The 24,254-nt window shown below is 40.7% G+C and overlaps 1 protein-coding gene and 1 long non-coding RNA gene across 8 annotated transcripts in view; one reads left to right on the top strand and one right to left on the bottom strand.

Moving 5' to 3' along the window:
- Window positions 1–2,059: 2,059 nt before the first annotated feature.
- LOC121899871 lies at window positions 2,060–9,416 on the bottom strand. Of its 6 annotated transcripts, XR_006096804.1 has the most exons (6): window positions 8,979–9,416; window positions 8,780–8,842; window positions 7,779–7,881; window positions 4,989–5,108; window positions 2,863–2,904; window positions 2,060–2,775 (listed from the first exon to the last, which is right to left on the bottom strand). It is a non-coding gene; the product is annotated as an uncharacterized LOC121899871 (long non-coding RNA). The 6 variants fall into 6 exon arrangements; XR_006096800.1 differs by lacking the exon at window positions 4,989–5,108 and having other exon boundaries at window positions 7,670–7,881; window positions 8,979–9,410; XR_006096803.1 differs by lacking the exon at window positions 4,989–5,108 and having other exon boundaries at window positions 8,979–9,406.
- Window positions 9,417–9,437: 21 nt separating this feature from the next.
- notch2 (notch receptor 2) overlaps window positions 9,438–24,254 on the top strand; it is a 44,057-nt gene continuing 29,240 nt past the window's right edge. For both annotated transcript variants that reach the window (XM_042415615.1, XM_042415616.1), the window contains exons 1-2: window positions 9,438–9,765; window positions 21,076–21,157. In XM_042415615.1, coding sequence (XP_042271549.1) covers window positions 9,693–9,765; window positions 21,076–21,157 — 155 coding nt within the window. In that variant the 5' untranslated portion in view covers window positions 9,438–9,692. The remainder of the gene's footprint in view (window positions 9,766–21,075; window positions 21,158–24,254) is intronic.

Raw genomic sequence — 24,254 nt, 5'->3', positions numbered from 1 at the left:
ACTTATGCTGATTTCCAAAATCTCAATGCTTTTCTGAATACACTTCACTCGAACGCTACATCATGGTGTTTGCCACTGAAAACACATTCTGGTGATACCGCTCTTATCCAGCAGGTAGAGTGCTTTGCCTACCGTTGCGCTGACACAGTTGGAAACTTAGGTTCAGAAATCTCCCTGAGTTGCAACTTCTACTGCTGACAGGGGCCTCCTGTTAGCTGAGCTCCAAATCATAGGTTAGTTTTAAAAGATGGGGAAAAATATAGGCCTCAGCTTCCGGGGCAAGAGAAAGAATAAAAATACAGACTGCTGAAGATGCAGGTTTTCAAAGCGCATTAGCAGTAAATGCAACAACTGGCTTTGTGAGCTGACTAAAGACGCAGCTTGAATCTTCAACTTGAGGTAGAACAGGAAATGTCAGAGAAAAAATGAGAAGCAGCAGAGGGTAGCGTGCCAAAAACAAACCACAGGGCACAGGCTAACCTTCTCACCTCTCAAGGGAAGCTGTTATTTGTGAGTTTGGTCACAGTTGTTATCTTTCTTTGTAATCTTGTTCCACTAAAAACAGCTTTGATAATCTGAAAAATGCTAAATTTTTTTTTACTGCAAATTTTCCTTTTATTAACTGTTGTTGATTACCACTCGTCTTTGTGTTTTTGTCTACTTGTTAGCTGTTGTGTGTGTGACACTGTGCTGCAGCAACAACATCAGCTAGACAAAATTATCTTTAATCACATCTTACAAGTGCGTCACCATCTGTTTTTCGTCAGTATGCAACAGAACTGTTATTTTCAGTCCTGCAGAATTCTACAGTCTACAATCAACATTTATACTACAGTACTTTTGGGTATAATTTATTGTTTTATTTAAAGATTAAACTACTTGTAATCCTTTTAAAATACATTTCAGCTTTCTGGGACAAGCTGACCAATAAAAATGTACTGTAAAAATATAAAACTCTGGTGACAGTTGAAAAATTCAGTAATTTCTTAAAACTTGACTTTCCAGACACAGAAAAGTAAAAAACTGAACACTGACACACTGAATTTCCTGTTGCATAATTTTTTTTTTACGTATTATCATAATTTTATCTCCTGATTATTGGTGATTTCCCAATCTTGTCTGCATTCAGTCTTTTCCACTGAACTTGATAACAGTGACTTTTCTTCCTCCGTCACACATGCGTAAGTCTATCAAAGGGCCTGCATTGCAAAACAAGGGTTTGTATTTTTGTGAAGTCATACAAATACAGAATCTGCTGGGGGGAAAAAAATAAGGAAGTGAACCCTATAGGTAAAGTTAAAATCAATGTGTGTGTGTGTAAATGTCACAGTGATTAAAGAGAGGACAACGTACCCCTCTCTTACTCCAGCACTTTCTCTGCTTCTTCTGCAGGTTACCATAGCAGCAGCGAGTGTGTGACAGTCATGTGAAAACGAAGCTGATTGGATTAAAATACTTTGTGTGATCAGGGGTCAGGAATACAGCGCATGTACTAAACACACATAGCCTGATTTAAACACACACACACACACACAAACCGACACGGGTAGAAATGTTACTTTCTATACATTAATCAGCTTTGTTGAACAAAACCTGCGGCGTGCACTCCTGCCATTTCCTGTCAAAGACACAACCACAAGATTGTCCACCCACACTCGAACTTCTCCTGAGTCTCTTAAAGAAACAGGACATTAAAACAACGTAACCTTGACCTTCACCTTCAGCTGATACGTCTCAAAGTCACCGGGACACAGCCAAGCATGAAGATTCAGACCCAGCGAGACAGTTTCAGTCATGTTTCTGGCATCACATGAGCTTTTCACTTTCCTTGAGACAAACATGCAGACAGCGTGCTTGGTTGCAAATTCATTGATTCCTCCTCATGTGCCCTATGTCCTCTGAACTTCACAGATATGATCTCATTAAATGGGAGGGCAGACAGTAGAGAAACAGATCTGTACTGCTGCGTTGCAAAACTCTCTCACAACTTCATCTACTTACTGGAGACCTTGTTCTCTAACAGGATGTGACAAAACTGAAAACAAAAACACACTCAGAATATTTTAATCAATGCTTTAATGTACAGTTGCTGTAAATCCCTGCTGAGCAGTTCAAAAGAAACATTACAGATTTGTAAGAACAGTACTGTTAAATGGAAAAAAAATAAAAATGCTTTCCTAGAAATCTGAATCACTGCTTGCATATCCAGATTTTTAGTGATTTAAACTGAATTAATGAAGGGAAAAACAAACTGGCGATTCAGCCTGATTATGAGGCTGCTAAGTTTCCCAATGTACACGTAAAGTGTGGTGGAAAGGAGCAGTATGAAGCAGACCACAATGACGGATACTGTGTCCATCTCGTCCTCTGTGAAGGCCCTGATAAAAATTCCATCCCATATCAGACCAGCTTCCCACCTCATCCCAGCTGCTTCCCCCCGTCTCTTCCCCCCGTTCATCCTCTTCTCTCAAACTCCCCGTCTGATCCAATCAGAGTAAAGGGAAGCTGCGGAGACAGCAGCTGTATGGCAGAGGAGAGGGTCATAAAACGCAGAAGGCCGAAAGAGGAAGTTAAAGGGACCTGGTGAGTTATTGCCCCCAAACGTACACACCGGGTCCTGGGAACCGGGAACTTCTCACAGGGGGGGTCGGTGTGGTGCGCGGAGCAGGGCTGTTCCGCAGGCCTCGACCTGCGCTGCACGCTGTGTGTTCTTTATCACCTCATCGCAGACCACTCCTGACCCATCACACCTTGCCGTCATAATTCTGCAAGAGTCTGTTTAAAAAAAAGAGCAGAGCTTTACATCTGTAATAAAACCGATGTAATAAATGATCTTTTTCCCAGCACTGCATATTTACTCACATCTCACGCTGAGTGCTCGAATTGCCCTTTAGGTATGTCAAACTAGCGATGCCATAAACAACAACAGGATACAGAGTGGGAAGAGAAAAATGTAAGAGAAAGTGAGAAGAGATGTTCACACGCATAAATGTTGTCACTCTACGAGAGATGCGTCATGCATACCTGGTCAAAACACACCTCTGCTCTCTGCATTTTCTGCATTACTGTGCATCGTTAGTCCCAGAATAACAGTATAATGTACCGTGCACTAAAGAACTGAAACCATAAATTTCTCTCAATTTTCTTCTGTTGCTTCCCAGTGATTCTCATTTATCTCTCCATTCCTTTTAAATAGATAACATTGTTGGTTTATTAATAGTGTCATATCTGATACACAAGCACACACACACACATACACACACACACACAAAGCTGAGCTGTGCCTGTGAGAAAGTGAGGGCTGAAGTGTGAATTCCAGCCATGCCTGTCTTTTAGCAGCTTGTGAATTTATGATACAATTAACCCTGGAAGATATGCCCAGCACACTCACTTTACACGCTCACACAACTTTCAGTGTACACAGAAACCTTCACATTGAACATGACAATTACCGGAAAAAAGTTCAACCTAGTGGTGATATTGTACAAAATCATCACCAGATGATGTCAGATACTTAAAGGGAAAACTTTTGAAGGAAATGAAAACAGTATAAGTGAATGTAATTATTATCTTAGTATTTCTGTCTATAATGTAGCATATGTTACGTCTGTGTGGTAAACATTATGGACTGCGGCAGATTAGTTTGACCTAATGCACCCTTGGGCAGAGACCAAGGCATGATGGAAGAGGGTCTAAATGTATGTGTCAATATTTTTGTGTGTTTATGCTTTGGCATTTGAGTGCATATGTCCGTGCTTAAATTTGTGTCCCTGTATGTGTGTTAATGTATGGGAGAAAGACTCGGGTGACCTCGGGTCGACATTGACGGGACTGAATTTGCCCTCGAGACCTTTCTCAAATCCAAATATCGTCAGCAACAGAATGTGTAGATTTGTTATAGTGAGTTATTTGCAGAAGTCACAGTGTTAACTTCTGGTCTTTTACTATTCCTCCTTTTATCTAAATCAGTCCCCGCTGCATAAATATATGTTCACCTTAACGGCAGCTTATAACAACCACAATTGTCAAGGCCAAGGTGTTTTTTTTCACCGTTGCAGTCATTAAAAAAAGTAATTGTTCTAATCTTGCACTTCACCCCGCTATGATTCTCAAAATGTGATTCCAACAGTCATTTTTGTGAGTCAAGAGTAGTGTTAAGATCCTCTTACCCTTTTTACTGTCATGCTGTTGCTGCATGTTGGCATGCATTTTATAATTTACACCTTTATTTTTTATCTCTTTATTTGCTTCCTGCAGCAGACAGTGAAGCTTTATTAATCTCAGCCGCGCAGTTTTAGAGAACAGAGGAATGTTTGCGCTTCTCACACAAATGAGAATTCCGCATGCATGAGTGCATGCCCGCTATGTGTGCATATGTATATGTTTGCGTACGGAAAATCTTATCAATCTGTTTCCTACTAGTCACCTCAGGTAGCAGAACTTAAAGGAATCACATAGTATATTCTTAACTTGTGTTTCTAGCTTAGGGACTTGCTCCTCTGCACAAATCGAGCCATCAAATCCAAACAGTCACGTGAATCCTGTGTTACAGTAGGGTGACTGGAGGATACCGTCAGCAGTGATAATGCCAGCGAACGAGGCAAATATGCCAGTTAGGCTACATGCTGTCCTTAAGTTGTTTGTAACCAAGGGAGTTGGAAAAGCATGGTGGTGTTTTGCATGTGTGTGTGTGTGGGTGGGGAGTATAAACATGGCAGGAACCAGATGACAGTGCTGGGGCCGTTATTTTCCCACAGTGCAGTATAAATAGCCTGCTAGTGTGGGGTGACGGTGGGCAGGCAGGGGTGCTCGAGGGAGGATCCCATCCACACACAGCACATTCCTGTCCACCTGGCCCTGCCAGAGCCATAGGTCACTTTACAGGATGTGTTCATACACACACACACACACACATACTCAAGCAGTGCATACACACATCCCCCCCCCCCCCCTCCTCCTCCTCACACCTTTCCTTCATCACCTGTTACCTCATCTCTCTGCCAGCTCCCCTTTTCTCCTCATCAGGGACCCCTTTGGCTGAGGCCACTACCCACATCACGCTTGGTCACATCAGGCACTCGTGCTCGCTGACTCTCCACCTTTGACCACTGTGGAACGCCATGACGCACATGTTCACTCGCACACACACTATCTCTGTTTCTCACACGAACATACGCATAAAATCCATGCTTTCGCCGAGGAACTTGACCCCTGCAGAGTGCTACATTAATGTAACCGTATGTTCAAAGTCACAGGATATCGAGCTCTAATGAGATCTGCTGGAGATGGCATTACAGCTTTTTCCCTTGTTTTGCCTGTTGTGGGCAACATGACGCTGTTGGCTCAGTAATGGTTCACAAAGTGATTCATCAGCTTGACAATTTATCAAATAATTACAGCCTCTGATGACAACCTCGGCTTAATGGACTGTTTGGTCACAGTAAATCAGTTTGTAGCTATTACATGCAATGATTGCACTATGAAATTACACTTTTTATCTATGGCTACTCTGCATGGCTTTTATCTTTATATATCACAGTAAAAAAAAAATTGCACAGGTATGTTTACTTTCTTTGGAGAAGGTCCCATACCTGACCATGTAAATGATAACACTGATTTAGTGCTGATCTGTGTGCTTTTTTTCTTAAAGTGATGCATGTGTTATCTGCCCAAATGTTGACATTTGGCTCATATAACCTCAAGTTCACACAGGAAAATGATTTACTGTGATTAAATACTTGGAAACCCTTCTATCGCTTCTGCATCTCTCTGTAAATTAGACACCGTGTGGCTTCTCATCTTGATGACCCCGCACTGGTGGCCAAACTCTCCCTGTTGATGTTTTTATCAAGGAGATCTGAAACTCGACTGATCTGATATTCTCTAACGTCTTACTTATCATGGTCACAGCCACAGAGCAGAACAACACCGTCCACTCCAGCTCCCTTGATTTTATTTAAACCTCTTCTTAACATATCTACGGCTCTATAACAGAAAGAGACACATGTAAAGCTGTCTAGTGGCCGCTTTCAAAACAGGTCAGTGAGAGAGGAGGTGATAATCAACCCTAAATATACCCCCTTTAGCTTCCTGTCCCCCCAGATCTGCTTACACAGTAAAGATGACATTAGATAAATGATGCTTCCGGCACAACATGTGCAAGAGTCTTGGTGGGGGCACAGAGGGCATAAAAACTTCACACCTACTGCTTTCATGAAGTTCATGAACGCTCATCTCAGTGACCCCTCTCTTAACTAAAACTGATCTGAGGGAAGCACATTTGCCTGCATTAAAAGTTAACAGCGGTTTTTTTGCTTGTGTTTTAGAGCAAAAAAGTGCAATAAAGTGTCTCCCTGAAGCTAACAGAAGCCTCCAGAACCACTTTAAGTTATGCGCAACTGTTTATGGTAGCAAATCAGCTGCCACAGCAGGGTAATGAAAAGTAAATCAGTCCCTGCCACTACTAATTATAGAAAGGCATCATGTATACGCTTCATACTGACTCTCCTGCCTGCCATCTTAGAACGTAAAGGCTGGCTGATGTTCTTCTTAAATGACAGGCGCTGATTTGGTTTCCCATGGCTATCATGTCGGGGGGAAAGATGGCGTGTTTATGGTTAAGGGGAGTGCACATGTACTTTTACACACACACGCACACACACATACCCTCTCTCTCTCTCTCTCTCTCTCTCTCTCTCTGTGTCTAGTGTAATCAGTCTCTTCTATCTGCCCCCCTGAACACCATGTTCTGCAGTATAAATCTACTGGCTGACAGCTGGAGTCACCCTGACTGATGAGCTCCAAATCAGCATGAAGAGCCCCAACGTTGATGAAAGCAGCTCTCTAACTGACATGACAGAGGCCCGATGACTCTGATCCACTTTTATTACTACCCTGTGGTATACAAAATACTAACACAAATACAAAAATCTAACACTCTTGTGGTATTAAAATTGAAGTTCTGGTGACACACCCGTTGATTTCCATTTGTTTCTGACAGTTCTGACTGCAAATAAAAATGGATTTTTAATGTGGTTTGTGAATTTACTCACTACTAACACAACTGTAATTATCTAATCTACTTTTGTTTCACCAACCTGATAAACCTGGGGGGGGGGGGGGGGGGGTTTGTCATCTCAAACAAGAGATTTGAAGTTGGAGTCCCTGATGTATTCAATAGAAACGTGGTTCAAAGGGATTTAAAGTATCAGTGAGACTTTGTTTGCTAATGCTTTATTTTTTCTTCTTCGAAACTATGTCAGACTTCTGTGGTGGAAGGTCTTTCATCAGCGCAATGGCAAGGAGGAACTAATCAGTGTTTTCTGCTCACGAGGCAGATCCACACCCTTTCTCACCCCATCCTTCCCAAACTATAGAAGCCCACATCTGGAGTGACATCATTAGGAAAACAGTGCTGCAGACAAACTGATCCTCTGAAGTGATTTATATCACAGCACTACTGGCTTACAGGACCAACTGTTAAACCGTGAAATGCGGGATTCATCAAAGTGTATGACAGGAGGAATTCTGAATTGAATTGAATTTGCCATCTAACAATCTTATGACAACAAATTTCAAAATAAAAAAAGCAGGGTTTATATGTTTTGGTGAGAGATAAGAAGAATAAGCAAACACAAGACGTGGTTTATCAACAAAAACAGCATCTGACCAAATGCCTGAGCAGCGTTTGTTGTCCCGCCAGCACCTGACACCCAACCACGCATGGAGAGCTAGAGCTTGACATTGGCCACAGCAACAAAAGCATTGTCAGTACAGACCCCTGAGGAGATCAATTTGCTCCCCCTGGTCCCAGGCCTTTCAGCAGGGTTGAATAGAGGACAGAGGGCCGGTCGCAGCGGCAGGAGGCTCGGCAGTGTTTCTCTAACAGGGTGTAAAGACAAACAAATCACTGGGATGAGACGTGGTCTTGTTATTGTGATGAGCCAGCAATTTACACCTGGATCATTCTGGCTGATAAGGGATAATTAGTTTGGGATTACTAACAGTTTATAAAGCTAGTGTGAGTGTGTTTGTCTGTGCGTGACAGAATAACAGAACAGAATAAAGGGCAGCATTGGGGTTTTCCTGTGTTTTAGATGTCAGTACTGAAGCCAACCTTGATGTAATTAAACAAGATTATCTACTGTGAAATATTTTTCTTCTGGTAAACAACAAGAGAAATATCTTATCATGTAGGCTATTGACACTAACCTGAGCTTTAAACCTAACCTTTGTGATAACTACAGCTGCAACTTAGAATTACTTTCATAATTAATCCGATGATTAGTTTCTGGATTAATCGTTTGATTTATAAAATAGAAACAAAACAGTGAAAAACGTCTGTCATAATTATGAAAGGAGCAATAAGACATCTTCATTTGTCCCAAACCCAAATAAATTCAATTTAAAACTTTATTAAAAAGGAAAAACTGCTATTTTTCCACATTTTTAGGAATTTTGGCTTAAAAATGACTTGTCAAAACTGTTGCTAATCAATTTTCTGCCAATCGACGAGTTAATTAAACTCTAATGATAACAAAATGAAGACATTAAACTCAAAAGTGACATTATGTCTTTCTTTTGGGAAAGATTGAGATCACTTCTTCTTACAATTCCTTACATTATTACTAATTCTTTAAAATTTAAATGAGATTCTCTCCCCAAAACAGTCCTGCCAAACCAAACCAAATCTGCACCTGAGAAATTAGTGACCAACCTGAAACTTGCAGGTAACAAAATGCATGAACACTGATTAAAGAGCCCACCTGGATTTACTCACCTGGTATAATCTATCTTCACTTTTATTTCCTCGCACACAGTAGCAAAATGATGTAGTCTGGGTCTTCAACAAGAAAAAAACATACTAAGTATTGATTAATTTGGCGTACAAAATGTATAAAGCTAGTTTTGGAGCTTACAGGGAGACATTTTTATTTACCACCACTCTTTCAAAGTCAAGAATCTTTTGCCCAAATTACCTGAACACTGCAGTTGTTAACGATGAAGCCTTATGCTCAGTATGGCATGAAAAGTCATGCTAGAGAAGAAAGTTAGTGAAGAGTGGGTGTTAGAAGACATATCGGGAAAAAGCGTGTAGTTCAAGGGGAGGAGAAAAGAAAAAAAAACATCATTGAACGGGTTAATTTTGAGTCATCCAAGCACCGAGAAGTAGAAAAATGAGAAAAAAAATTCCTCCGCGGCGGCGACACAGAAAAAGAAAACTTTGAGTGTGCTTTTTTTGTGGTGTCCTGGATACAGTCAACGAATGTATTAAGTAGTACGAATTTTCTAAAGAGATCTTAAACAATTATAATTTAGATATAGGCGTTTAACACGTTTTTCACCATCGTTTCACTCAAATGATAGGTCCACTGTGACTTCAGCGGAAGGATATGTGTTCTTGTGTCTTCCCGCAGTGACTTCAGTGACTGGTGAGTGTAGAGAGGTGGGAGACTTTTTCAGCGCCGTGTGTGACTAGTTGAAGTGAAATGTATGTGTATTTTAAACGTTTTTAACGTAAACGGCTTGTGGGTCACACGTAAAGATGAACTAAAATGTTGTAATTTGGCCCTACAAGTCGTTTTTCCTCTTTATAGTGTGTGAGCCATTTTCAACGAGACTTTTTGAGAACTAACCGTCCGGGAGACAGCTCAACTTTGGGCTGGCGACCTTATGTGGATTTTACAGAAAATATGGAGCCGATACCCGGTTTATCTTCGGGCAAATCACTAGTCCTCGTCTTCTGCTTCATTCAACTATCTCTGGGTAAGTTTTTTTACGATGTTGACGCTTCATTAGCTTTTTCCCCTAATAATTCATAACTTGTCATGATCACGTTTTTGTTGCCTCTGCATCAGCGGGGCACGGGGCTCATATAGCATCTCTACACACACTGCGTGTACACTTGTGTCTGACTTGCCAGGTGATTTCCTTTGATAAAGTTACGTTTGACAAAGTAGAAACTGTTCCAGAAAGTAACTTTAGATAGAAAGCTGACTTATGGTAAACATTTTAACCGTAGTTTGTGCCGATTATTTCGTTCGTGTGGCTTTTTAATAGACACAGGTAACGTTATGGCCTTTTACCCCAAAACATATGCTAGCTAACTTTCACCTACTCTTATTTTATTATAACATCCTGCTGGGGTTTAGGTTGTCACTGTAAGACTCACCTTTAAGAACGTAACTTTGCAGTATTTTTTCTGTCTGTGTTATCACTAACTAATTTTTATTCTTAATACTTTATCATATCCACATAGTTTCAAATACTTCAGTTTATTGTGAACCTCCACAAGGCCTCTGAAAGTGAAGCTAACGTCGCTCTGTGTCTGATTCAGAGGGGTATGGTCTGATTGATATGGATACTATTGCCTACAAGTCTGCTCTGTCTGAGCAGCACAGCTGCCCAGATGTTAAACAGCGAGAGCGAAAGAATTCAAAATGGACACTTAACCATGTCTAGACTGCCCTGCTGAATTAGGAGAGCTGACAGTGATGAAGAAGCAGATAAAAGGCAGATCACAGGACAAATATTCACCAAAATAATCACAGTTAAATAGAGTTTCAGGAAGAAGCTAACTTTTTAGATGGTCAACAGTATCTGATTGCCCTACATCTCTGCATTTTGGGTAAATTGTCAGGCAAGTGCACTCACTGTAAATGCCCTAAAAGATAAAATATTCAGATGAAGTAGGTGTAAGTGAGAATTGGGAAATGGTGACTTTTTCACTTTCTTAGAAAGAGTCACTCTAATTAGGCATCTGTACTTGGATCTGTGTAATAGATCATTTAGGGACAACTGGTTTACCCACGCAGTGCACCTGTCTTTACTCTGTCAGTACTCATTAGTATTCACTAATTAGAGTCCAATAGCCACTCCTGAAATACACAGTCAGCTCACAATGGAGAATGAATTACTTAATTAATTACTAAATAATTAGTATTCTTGGGCATTTTGGCTCACACTATCAAAGAGCATCTGAAAACAAGTTCTGGTAGACCAACTTTTGAACACATTGGTACAATGGTATCTATTAATTCAGTTGTAACACAAATGTGAGGCATTTTCCCAGTTAGAGGCCTAATTAGTTCAAGGTCAGTTCCAAAAAACAAAAAGTCACAAACAGTATTGATTTCCTTCAGGCTATTCCCATTAGTCTGTTTTGTAATGTTGGGTTGTTTACAAAGAGATTATGCTTGAGACATAACAAAATATGCTAAAATACAGAAAAGTTGTTTTTCTCCGTAATGTGTAATAATATCTTCTTTAATAAAAGTATGAGTATGTTCAGCAAATACAGAGGTACGTAAACACAGTTGAATATCTCTGTTTTAATAATATAAAACCTTAATGCAAAATTTCCTGGGGATCAGTAAAGTTTTATCTGCACTTATCTTAAAGAGGGGTTAGGTGGGTTTACCCTGAATCTCATCTTATCCATGGCTGTCATATTTGATTATCTAAAACTAAATGTCAAATTTTCAGGTATGGTTAGTCAGAATATTGGTGAGTTTTGGCCAAGATGCCTATTTCAAGAGTCAGGTCTTATTTAATTTTTGATTAAAGGCCTGTGCGATAAGAAAACTCTTTTAGCCTATTTAGCCTTTACCTAAGTGTGCCAGATAGTGAAACTGACTTAATCTCACATGCTTTTTGAGCCCAGAGTCGATACATGCAGCTCTGCTATTCTTTCTCACGTTTTTTCATGGACTATAGGTGACTTGTGAACAGAGAAGTTACACAAAAGAAGAAAAGACAATGTAAAAGTGCTGCAGGCGGTGCAAGGAGAAGCAGTGGAATGTTGTTGGTGTTTGACATTCCTCCCTCCCTCTCTTTCCCTCTCTGTCTTTCTCTACCTCTCTCTCTTTCTCTCTTTCCCTCTCTTTCTCTCTCTGACACAGACACACACACACACACATTTCTTCCACACCATAATAGTCTTTTCCTGCCTGTCCTCATCCTCACCTTTACTATTTCCCGCTAATGCTGAACTTCTATATTGTTGGGAGAATGTGCTGTAGTGTGCTCCGCCATATCGTGTGCAATCACAAGCTGTGCACAGTAATAGTGGTTTTTCCATATGACAGGGTAGAAGGTGTTGCTTGCCTTGATGACATGAGGGAGGTTGAGGTCTACCCAGGCTGCAATAAGCGGTTGTCACCCGCAGGCTGAATCTCACCAGTTCCCTGTGGATGTTTCTTGTTTTACTATTTCTTGTTTGCAATATTTGAAAACAATTCACTAACAAAAATGTGGGAAAAAACGCCTGTATGTTGCTGTGGAGACCATTTTATATCAAACAAGGAGCTGGCAGGTGGTTTCTAAATGATGTGACAAAAATGGCTGCATTTCCTGTAGCTGCTTCACAACAAGCTGTAGATTTGCATTAGCAGTATCTTAACATGACAATAATTACACCTCAAACATGGCAAATGAGAATGGATCAGAAAAGAGCTGCAATCTGCTGAACATAAACATTTCAAAGTGATGCTTCCTATCCTGTCACCTGCATGATCACAAATGTTAAACCAATCAATTTGGTGCATCGCAGCTCAGTTGGGGTGATGCCAAAAGTTTGACTTTACTCCTGCAGAGGAGCATAATATTGCAGGTCACAATAATGATGCCCCGCTGTGAAGATGCAGTGGAAATGCATTTATAATCACAACATTGCATGCAGCAGTATGACTAAAGTATATTATTCCTGAGTTAGTGGAAATGGGGCATAAGACACTCCCTGTGCTACATAAATCATTGTATTGTATTACGTAGGTGGCACTGTCTGTATTCTAGTTTGTGACACATTCCTAAACTACTTGTAACAACATACCAGAAGGCTCATTGTCATTTGTCAACAAGTCCCTGCAGTTTGCTTTGCCCTCAACAATACTCAACGTAATATTTCCTAAAAAGAATAAATGCTTATACTAGGGATGCACTAATCTGACTTTTCCAGTCCCGATACCGAGACCTGGGCTATGCTTCACTTTGTGCAAGAGGCTGGGATCATTTTTTTAATGTATAAGGCAAAATCAGGCTTGGCTTAAACATTTCTGCCCAAACTTTGTAAAACAAAATGTAACAAATAAATAAATAGATAAAAATTAACTGAATTGTTATTTATTAAAATAATGGCATCTGATACCAGATCAGCCCACTGTCACCAATACCCAATCCAGCTGTTTGAGTCGGTAATGGCCTGATATCTGATCTCAATCTCAATATCAATATCGGTGCATCTCTAGCTCATACATACTTAATTCATGATTTTACACTTTACATGAAATTATACTGTAGCCCTTCTGTGTTGATGCAGGAACATAATTAATACTACAGTCTAATTCTTGAGGAAGCGTTGTGGCACACGACATAGTGTTGCCCCCACGGTGTGGGCATGTGGATGGTTGCATATATTTGCAGAGTGCAAACGGCAGACAGCTGACATGCGTGTGTGTATCTATTTGCGTGTGTGTATGTATGGCATTGTGGATACAAACTGACAAAGGCCAGCAATTGTGCCGCCCATGGTTTACTTGCATTTGACCCAAGCTGGTGCCTGGTGTGAAATGTGATTTATCTGTGCCATGCTTTGCCCTGTGCTGTGAAGACAAAGATATTTATTGAGCTGCCCACAACACTGGATTATTTACTGACCACCAGCTCTACCCACTGCCTTGTGGCTGTGTTATTAATGTGGCTTAAGACATCCTTCCTGCGACACCATCACAGCTTTCCCTTTGGTTTCTTTCTTTTCTCTTCTTGTCCGTAGTCTCAGTGAGATACACTTGACTTTGCTATAGTGTGTTCATGTTATATTCATTCTTCCTTCCCCACCCTTTTGATTAGTAGTGTAATTATGCGGCGCGCAGACCGCCTCCGACGAGGACGCATCTGCACGCACACAGGGCCACTAAATGCTCCAGCTGGTGGGTGACGTGGTGGGTGAAGTACTGCGAGTTGGACAGTGCTTAGTTTTGGCTCGTCTAAACAGCTAAACAGTACACTAAAATATGTTTCTGAAAACATATGAGGCGAGAAATAGGCAATGCAGTAACAGAATCTTGATTAATGTTTGATCAGCATTGCCTAGTTTGACAGTTTGATCTGAGTTTTGTGAGCAGGGTGCGTTACGAATCGTGTTTATGCAAGAACAGATATGCCGAGCGGTCTGTCAACTCCGTAGAAAATGAATAGAATCCATCGACTTGACATACGTTATCGCACCCAGTCTGCGCGCTGCATGAGAAAACCAGACCTCCACATATGTTTCAGTCTCATGCATGTTGTTTGTAGTGGGAGAGAGTAGTAAATAATGTGTAGCACTGTATGAGTTAGTGGCTGAAGGTTTGTGCCCTGTGCTCCAGATGTATGTGTGTCTGCGTTTCCATACACACTTGAGACTTGTGTTAGTGCATGTTTGTGTGTGCCTCTTTAGCCATGCTGGCTTAGAATAGATGTAAACTTAGACCTAGCGTGATTAAGGTCTTGAAGTTGAAATGCGTAGCGCAAGGTGAGTTAGTTACGGGCCTTTCTCCATTTTGCTTCTCAGCGCCAATGCAGTGCCAATGCCTTCTTAGCCAGTTTGCTCATAGTGACCTTGATCCTCACGCATTAAATAAAAGCCAGTCGAAATGTGAATGAAGCTAGGTGCGTTCACCACATGAACCACATGCACTGTTACTATAGGAGGTGGTGTATGTGGCTGTGAAGGTCGAGGGGATTACAGAGCGTTGTGTCTGCACTGTTGAACAGGTTAGCAAATTAACAGGGAATTACTGCAGCCTGCATTCCTTGGCCAACACAGCCCTGTAATCCTGGAGACAATCAGGCAGGGCACATGGAGTAATGAACCAAGCAGGGCACATCAGGTACGAGAGGGAGGGAAACTACACAGAAAAGCTTTAAGAATAAATCCTTTGTAATAATGGGTGGCAGTATTGATTTTGTCCAATGTTTGAGTTGTGGTTTATAATCAATCTCATTTCAGTATTTGCATGTGGATGTGAATTAACTTGACTGTACTTGTCTGTCCGGTCTTTTTTTTTTTTTTTTGCACATTTTCACTGTGAGTCTGGAGAAAAAATACAAGGGGGGAAAAGAAGGTCAGTGGTTAACCAACCATGAATCTTGATATGATAAAAAAAATTCTCATATTGAGATATGGTTTTTCATTGTTGTCATTGATCATTGTTGTTCAGATATTGTTGGTTCAATTCTGAACTAAATGAGTAGTAACAAGTAAAATGTTTTCATAGTCTATCACAACACTCTTGACTCTTTATCATGTGCTTCATAGCGTTTTAGCATATTAACATTGAGATAATACTTTGATAATTATTAATCTTGTCCATATTGGCTATGGTCAGGCCATGTGTCAGTTAGAATATTAAAGTGAGTTGCGTTATCATGAAGACATTGTTTTACGTCATCGTTGTTGACATATTTTAAATGAATATATTTATGGGCACAGTCTGGCGTAGATTCCAGTAATGAATGAAAGCCTAAAAATAGTCCAAGCTACAGTTAAAACAATCTGATAGTGGTGTGAATGTAACTGAACAAGTCTGCACAATAGCCCAGATTTTTCTTTTTTATTGTAACAAAAAAATGAAGGAGAAAAAAAAGTTTGGACATGAATGAGCAAGGGAAAGTCCCTGAATTTGTCTGGTCTGCTCTCACACTTTCTGTCTGTCTTTTTCTCCCTCAACACACACTCCCACACACACACACACACACACTCACACACACACATACATACATGCAAGCAAGCCAGCAGTGTGTCCTGTTGTACCAAAGTAGTTCAGTCCTGCTTGATACACTCAGCTTTGGATGAGACTCTCCCAACTTCTCCAAGTAATCACAAAAGTAAAGCATCCGTCTCAGTTGGTCAGCAGGTCAGCAGGGTAATCACTTCTCCCAATCAATTTTTGTCCCCTATCATAATCAGATTTTGATCAATTGCAACTACTGTTTGCTTCATATCTCTTATGCTAGTCCCATGGAATTATTTTGCATAGGTTCAGGAAAAGGTTTCAGTGATTTAATGTTGGGCGTCTGTACCTGGAGTGCAGTGGGTTATAGAAAACAAAGGGTTAGAAATTAATTTAACTTTACATAGCTGATACTGTTGCATTAAAAATGCCTCGGATTGTCCAAACAGAAGACATCCCTAGTGATCACACACTTTTGCTGTTTCTGTCACCACCCTCAAACCAAACCTGACCTCGGCGAACAAGACCTTAAAGCCCCAGCTTGGTTCCTCTGCTTGGTTCTGCTGCAGTCTGTGTGGGCCAGTAAAGCTTCCCTCAGGGTAATGGTGTTTAGTTTGAGCCTCATCTCCCTCCTTCCATGCTGAGCAAAGGGTATTTTATTGCAAGTTACCATGACGACTGTTTGGCCTGCTGGATATAGAGGCTTGTACAGCAATTCCAGGAAATGGGGTTACTTCCTCACTCAGTGCGAACAACTTCCTGCCCTCCGCTACATGGATGTGTGCCAGGGCTCAGGGACATCCATTCGTGTGCAGTCTTTGTCTGTAGTTTCGTAATTACTTCCCCATCGCAATCCTCAGCTATTAGCTCAAAGCCCGTCCATCTCTGACTTGTTCTTTCGGCCTCCCTTACCCCTCCTCTTTCTGCTTCTTTGACAGCCTCTCTGCCTCATTCTTTTTTTCCTCCTCATGACATTGCTGGATCTCCCCGGGGACCTGCTGTGGTGTCTGTGACAAAGCAGAGGCGAGTGCTGAGGGAGGGACCGGCGTAACGCCAGCCGAACACAACGGACTCCCGCTCTCATTTTGTTGTCTAGACCATTAAGGGCTGTGATTTGTCTTCTTTTTAAAAAAAGAAGATTTTTTCATACTGAAGGCTTAAGTTTTGTCAGTTTTCACAGATTTTTACAGAAAAATATATATATAATGATTCTAAAAGTAGTCGTGGTTTCAGCTACAAAATGACACATTTTACTGCAGTTCACAAAAAACCAAGGTCCTCTTTCAATGAGGACAGTTCAATAAATGCCTCTAGTAATAGAAAGTGAAAAGAAAATTAGAAAGACGTACACTGAGCTGCTGATTATGCACAAGAGTCCCTCAGAATTATAATTCATAATTCTATATTCTTAGTAAGAAAAGCAAATAGCTAACAGAGAGCTTCAAACTGTATTTTTAAAATTTCACTTGGTATTTTTGTATTATTTTCACCTGTTGTAATATTCTAAATAAACACAAAAGCATTGAAAGCCACTGGAAGCTTCCAGGTTTCCGCTCTGCACAGTACTTGGTGGATACATCCAGAGGATTTAGATGAGGCAGTCTGCTTTAAAACTTTGACAGGGTAATTAGTGTCATCCTTACTTATGTTGATGGCAATGATGAGGCCTGCCTTTTGTCAATACTCCAAATACACTGGGAACTAGAGAGTGTCTCGCAACGTTGAACCCTGGGGCTGGACAAGGTTATATCAGGTGAACATTGGCTGATTACTTAACTGACACGTTTTATATTGTCCAAAACTCATGCTGACTTCTCTGACTAACAACATTTTTGATGTAAAGTCCCAAAAAAAGTAGGAATTCATGATGTGTTCATTATGTGTGTTTCGTTTTCTAATCAAACGTCTCTTCTGGTCCACCTCTACTCTGTGGTGCTTTCAGTAGCAAGCATGATGATACAGAAAGTGTTGACATTTAACCTGAAATAACACCAGCGACTCTGTGGTCACATGTACCTCAGACACCTCTGCTATTTATATCCATACTTTTAGGTTTTCTGGTGGAGTTGAGGCATGACATAAAACCTTTTTCTACAGTACAATAACCCAAAGCAGGTACCATAACAACAAGTCTATAGCTCAGCGTTTTTTTTTTTTCAAAACGACAACCTTGAGTGACGTTCTGGCTGTTTTGCAGATTTTTTTTTTTTTTTTAAATGTGCATATAACAGGTGGATGGAAACTTTGTGCTACTGCTCGGGTGCACTCTCTGATTTTCCAGGCAGCAACAAAGTGAATAGTTGTCTTTTTCCACATATACGCGCTGAAACTCACAGCCAATTCTTTTGCTCCTCACCAGCACAACAAGTGCATCTAAACTATTTAAATTTATCAGATTAGTTTTATCTTCCTTTTATATTTAATACACTTTGTTCCAATGTTTGTACTGTACAAATAAAGTTACTAAAGCCTCTTCCAAACATGCACTGATTTACATTAAAGGAAAACTTCAGTATTTTTCAACCTGGTGACTAATAGGGACAACAATGTTTGAAACTTTTCCAGTATTGAGCGAGAGCACTGCAGCCGGCAGCTGCAAAACAGGCTGCTATGTAATCCCTCGGTGCGATTGCAGACCGTCAATGTACATCCACTAAAAGTGCTTGTTTTTGCCACTGAAAGGCTCAGATTGTTATTATCACACCCAGCTTTCCTCCCAGTCCCACCAGACTGCAGACACTGTAAATCTCCTGCTCTCATTCTGCTTTTGTTCTCTACTTAAACTCCTCTCCCCTTCCTCTCCTTTACACACACAGACACAAACAAACACAGATACTCAGCTGCAAGATGAGGTGGGAGTGACTGAGAATACAAATGAAGATAATCGTAACCATTTGGTCAAAATCTGTGTGTTTCTCCTTGGCTCACATCATCTGGTCATAGTTTCACTGTTGACTTTGTCGATCGGGTCTTATCAAGGTTCTCATTCCTGGGAAATTTTCCCGACCCATGGTTCATTGATAGTGAAGTGTGAGAACACCCAGGTAGAGAGGATGCAGCGCTGCTGCTGGTGATATGAGCCTGGATTCCTACACACTGGTCAGTCGTTTGGATGTGTGTGAACATTTTGCTTGTTTTTATTTTAAGAGAGAGGGATTGCTGAAACCTTTTCCAAGCTTCCAGTCAGGGAATCGGTGACCTGACCCATGGGGTAATTGGTTTGTGTGTTTTAAAATGGCGTAATAAGAGGCAGGCTGTCCCAAATCTGGTAAGATCATTGCGTCTGGCATTACGACAGCATGCATGGGAAGCTCGTCAAACCAGTCGTGGGATGAGAGCAGCTTTTTCCGGTCTCTGCTCTCTTGCTTCCATTCTTTTACTCCCGCTGCCGTCTTCTCAGCTCTCCATTCCTCCTCCCCCACACCGTTACTCCTTTTTTTTTGTGCTGATTTTGCAATTGTCGGCCGTCCTCAAGATGACTGGTATCCTGGCGTACCCTGTGCTGTGTTGCCCAGATGTACTGTGCAATAATCAAATTTTATGCCCTGTTTATGATCATCTACTCATTTAAAGCAGATTAAACACGATTTTGTGTCAAATTTTAACTTAAATGTGATCAAAACCAAAAGTGAAAGTATTGGTGCGTCTAAGGTCTAACCACAGATGTATGGATTGCTTGCTGTCTATAGTGCTTTTTTATGTGTGCACTATTTTCATCTCTTGACTTGCAGCAAGTTTGCATACCATATGTCTTCTCAGAACAGAAATAGTAGCAAAAGAGCACACTATTTTTTTTGTGGTTTCATGTACTGCAGCAGTAGTGCTGATATCAACTCACACTATTAGAGTGGGTGACTGTGCAAGTGTGCACATAGAGGCATGCGTATGTGTGCGTGCGTGTTGGGATTAGGAATTTCACAGTGGTTTATGGATGGGTATCCCCATGTCTAATGGACTATGTCTGTCAGCCTGGCTCTAAGGCATTAGTCACTCTCTGACCAAACCAATTCAGATAGGCTACTGGACCCTGAATGTACAGCACTTGAAAATGAACTAATTACATGTGTCAAACTTTTAGCACTGCAAAATCAATATGAAGTCGAGTTAATAATATGTAGAAGTGTCCTCATAAGCACTGCTCAACTTAAGTGACTCTGTGATTAATCTGTGTGCAGGAAGTAACACCACTGCTGAGCGCACTTCCTGTAATGCAATGACTGTTTTGTAAAGACATTGTTGGCGTTTCTTTGAAATCAGCTGACCTAGCCTCAGTTTTGTAAAAAGAGCTCTGTACAGAGTGAGGATTCATCACATAACCACATTAACATGTGAGACTATGAATGAAACAAAATGTTAATATAGCAACATTTGTACAACCAGCACTAATGATCTGTAGCAGTTTTGCTCAATTAATCTCACACACTTAACAGTGGTTCTCTTCATCTGGTTACCATATCACATTGATAAATAAAGACTGAGAACACCACACTTCTATTTGGCATATTGGCCTGGCATAGTGTGCGTGAAGACCACTTGAGCCATGTGTCTTTGGTGGCTAGAAGGCCACACAATGGCTGATGTGTCTGGATATGAGTGTCTCACTGGCAGGGAGATAGTTGGGCTTTGTTGACTTCGTCAAGGCTCATTTCTGTCTGCGTGCCCATCCGGCCACCCTGTGACCACAGGCTGATTTCAGGCTGGCTCTGCATAGTTGGCTAGATAGGTGACGAGCCCCCTGTAATATCTCTTTGTAAGGGTGAGAGGAAGGAGAAGAAACTTAGGCTAAGTGGAGGGTTTCCCTCATAGGGGTAGAGAGTGTGTGCATGCTTGCTTTTGGGGGGGAGTTTACCACCTTCGCTCACCACCTTCGCTCACCAATTTTCCGGGGGAAACCTGAGTGAGTTTTGAGCAGTGCCAAATTTGAAATTCAGCAGCAATGAAACACACATAAAGCTAGCCAGCTTATGAGAAACTTTGAGAAAGTAATTTAGGTTAGTTTATATATAGGAATACATTATTTTTGGGATATTCATAAAAATAGTATTTTTAGTTTTTGGCACATGATGCATTAGGACATTATCGTCATCATGGCGTCTCTGTATTTCTGTGTCTAGAAAGTCGCATACCCTTTAAACCAGGTTCCCCTTTAGAGCGGATAACTGACTGACTCAGGAGCAAACATTTGTGTAATATACAAATCTAGATATTTTTTGAATGAATGCTCTTGAAACTACTATAACTCCTTACCGTTTCAAGCTATGTAGATAATCATTCATACTCTGAAGTGGTACAACAACTGAACATTTTGCAGATGAATTGCTTCTCTGTTTGTCCATTTTCTAACTTGTCTTTTTTCTCTTTGCAGCTCTGCAGTGCGTGGATGATAAGGCGCCTTGTGTTAACAACGCTACGTGTCTGACCTTTAACAACGGCACTGGATACTGCAGGTAAGGTTGACTGGCCGAGTCTGTGACCAAAAACTGTGAACACAGCAATAGAAACTCCTCATAAGGGGATTGTTGGATGTGAAAGCCAGTACAGAAATAGGATTTTTAGATCAACCCCAGCCTGTCTACGAGACCATGAGGTTTTGTTCAGGCACGGAAGGGGGAATAAAAGACTGCTCTGTCTGACAAAGTACACCAGTACTGGGAACAATACCAATACACACATTTCCACCTCCAAGATGTTATTTAGGACATTTCAGGGGTTTTGTTACTTATTCTCTTGTTGCTATAGAATTGATAGCTCTAAGAGTTGCCAGCATATTTTACTGCCCACTGATTTGCTGTTGCCGGGGGATTTCAAGGCAGTAAGACATTTTTATTACATGAGAAACAAACTATTGAGTGCAGTTGATGAGAAAAAATAATCTGAAAGTTGGTTGATTTAATCAAAATGACAAGAAGGCTATTAATTGTTGCCACGCATGTTAGTGTAGCCTCTTGTTTCCTGACACAGGTTACTGCGGAAACTCGAAATAACCTGCATGTAACTACTACCAGTGGTGCAATCAGTCCATTAAGGAAAAGTGCTTCAGAGTAAAGGAGCCCATTGGCCTGTTTGATCTATGTCTTCCACTCTCTGACAGCTTAGCTAGTTTGTAATTAAGACTGAGCTATCTTTATAATTGCATTGCCACTCCCGAGCCAAATTCTCAATGAAAACACACCATAGCCAGTTCATGAACCTGATCATGTTTCATCAGATGTGATGTGAATCACACTGTGTGTCTGTTCCCAGAGTTTTTGGAATTTCAACACTCTGCTACTTCTGTTAAAAGGGAAGCAGAAAGCAACATTCCTCAATCAGTGTTTGACATTCCCTCCGTCTAATTGAAAGTCAGATAGACGTACTGCGAGTGCAGATAGGCTCATTGTCCGTGTGTGTATGTACGTGTGTGTGAGTACGCTTGACTCGGGCGTCTTCATGATGATGAGAAATCTGATCAAAATTTTTTTATTCAACATCAATTATTGTATTTCTATAGACAAAAGGATCTTAAAGTCAACTCTTAACCTTACAGACAGCCATTGAAGCGAGGGCAGGATGGGTGTGATGCGGTGTGGTTTTGTTATCACTGGTTAGTTAGTTAATGACTTGGCTGCCACATTTTTAACGAGTTTCAACCGGGTGATGTCTGTGTGGTTTATGCCAGTAATAAAGATTTAATGGCTCAAGCCAGGCAGCTTTTGATTTTGGAAATGTTTTTTAGGTAGAGGAAACATGATTAGATTGTCTTGGCTAGATGCTTTTCAAACAACAGGCCCGAATTCAGAGCCGTGTTCTTAATGTGGGCAGACAAGCATACAGTACTGTATCGGTATAACAGCAGGTATATGCCAATAGTTACTTTTACATGTGTCAGTGAAACATTTAAATCATTTGCTGCAGTTAAAGAAGGCTTGACCACATTATGTTAGGTTCTGTTATTAACTTAACTACTATTTAATCGCTGTTGAAATTACATGTAATCATTTTTTTGTTTATTTATTTGCACAATGATTTAATTTTCGAAGAGTTTGGTCCTATTAAATTTCTCTTGTATTTATGCTTGCTCTTACTCAGCCAAGATGTCTCAATTTTTGAGCTTTAAGTTCAATTTTTGCTCAATGAAATGATGATATTGATGATAAACAGAAAAACAGTAGAGGGGCCTCTCGCCCTCAAGACACACAGAGAAGAGTCTTTCAGTTTAGAAGAGTCAGCTGACAGAGAGCAGGCCTACTGTTATACTGATTAACTAGTCAGTCATTTTTTTCTGCCATCCACAAGCAAACATGGACAACTATACACACATTCATACACACAAGTGTGCACACAGATGCACGCACTAGCCTCTGTCTGGCTTGTCTGCACTGTGCTGCTGGTCAAAAGGCTCATTGTGTAAAATCTAATTTTGTGTTTATTAGTCTCCTCAGTGTATTAAAGGCAGCCGGTTGTAAGTAAACAGTCACTGTGGCCTTTTGGCTCGGACCAGCTTAATTATGTCACATGGAAGGCTTCTGGGGTCAGACTTTGAGTAACTGCATAATTAGGCATACAGTTAATATGATCCGCTAGTATGAGTAAAAGGCACCACTGTGGACAACTGATGGAGAGTTGAATCTGTTTTTCCAAGACATTTCAAAGCGTTTCTAGTTCAGTTCAGTTAATCAGCATGTGTTTGATGCTCTGAGTGTGAAGCAAAAACAGGTATATTCATGTTTTTAACTTTTTTCAGTTTATGTAATAACAGGAAAATAATGTTCATACATGGATGCAGGTGTAGGTGTATTGTTTTTGTTCGATATCACTAATGAAACAACTTCACAGTGGAGATGATGCTCTGTTTTGATTAACAACCAAACAGGCTTCTGTGCATGTAGTCGTTTTTTTAACTTGCCTCCAGTGCCGCCTCTGCGGGGATCTCATACATCCAGAAAACTCTGAAAAACATAGAACTACTCTAGTCATATGTAAGTGTCTGTTTTTCACTGTTTAATTCCTTTTTACAGACATTTCACAACTTAGGCTTTGCTACTTTTTTCATTTTAGAGAGAAATAAAAAGGAGAAGGGAAACTTTTAGAGGGTAGACTGGAGATATATGTGTGCTCACATGTACCTCACTACATAGTAATTTCCATAAGAGACATATTTTAAAATGTCTTGGAGATTTTTCGCATAGCAAGTTCAATTCAGGTGTCTCATTTTGGACGTTAAGAATGTTGTGTTAGAGAGTCGCAGTGCATGGGAGAGGTTGACAAACCGCCTTGCAGGGCAGGGTGCAGAAAAGCTGTCTAACCGGTGACACTGCAAGCCATCAGCCTTGAGTGTGAGAAAAAGGTGTGTGTTGTGTGTATCTGTGAATGTCATGAGATTGCTCGGTTGCTATTTGTTATGTACGTCATTGCTGAAGGGATACATCCTGTACATGCAGTATATTCTGATAAAATATTGTTTGAGAGCTTAGAAACGCTGATCTTGTTTATTTGAGGATTCCTGTCACTAATATGGGGTCTGGCTCACTAAGTCCATACCTGAGCAGTCCAAACAAGAGTGAG

Source organism: Thunnus maccoyii, chromosome 7 (assembly GCF_910596095.1).
Source record: "Thunnus maccoyii chromosome 7, fThuMac1.1, whole genome shotgun sequence".
Lineage (NCBI taxonomy): Eukaryota > Metazoa > Chordata > Actinopteri > Scombriformes > Scombridae > Thunnus > Thunnus maccoyii.
Note: the sequence above shows the minus strand (reverse complement) of the source record. Positions and strands in the feature narration are given on the sequence as shown.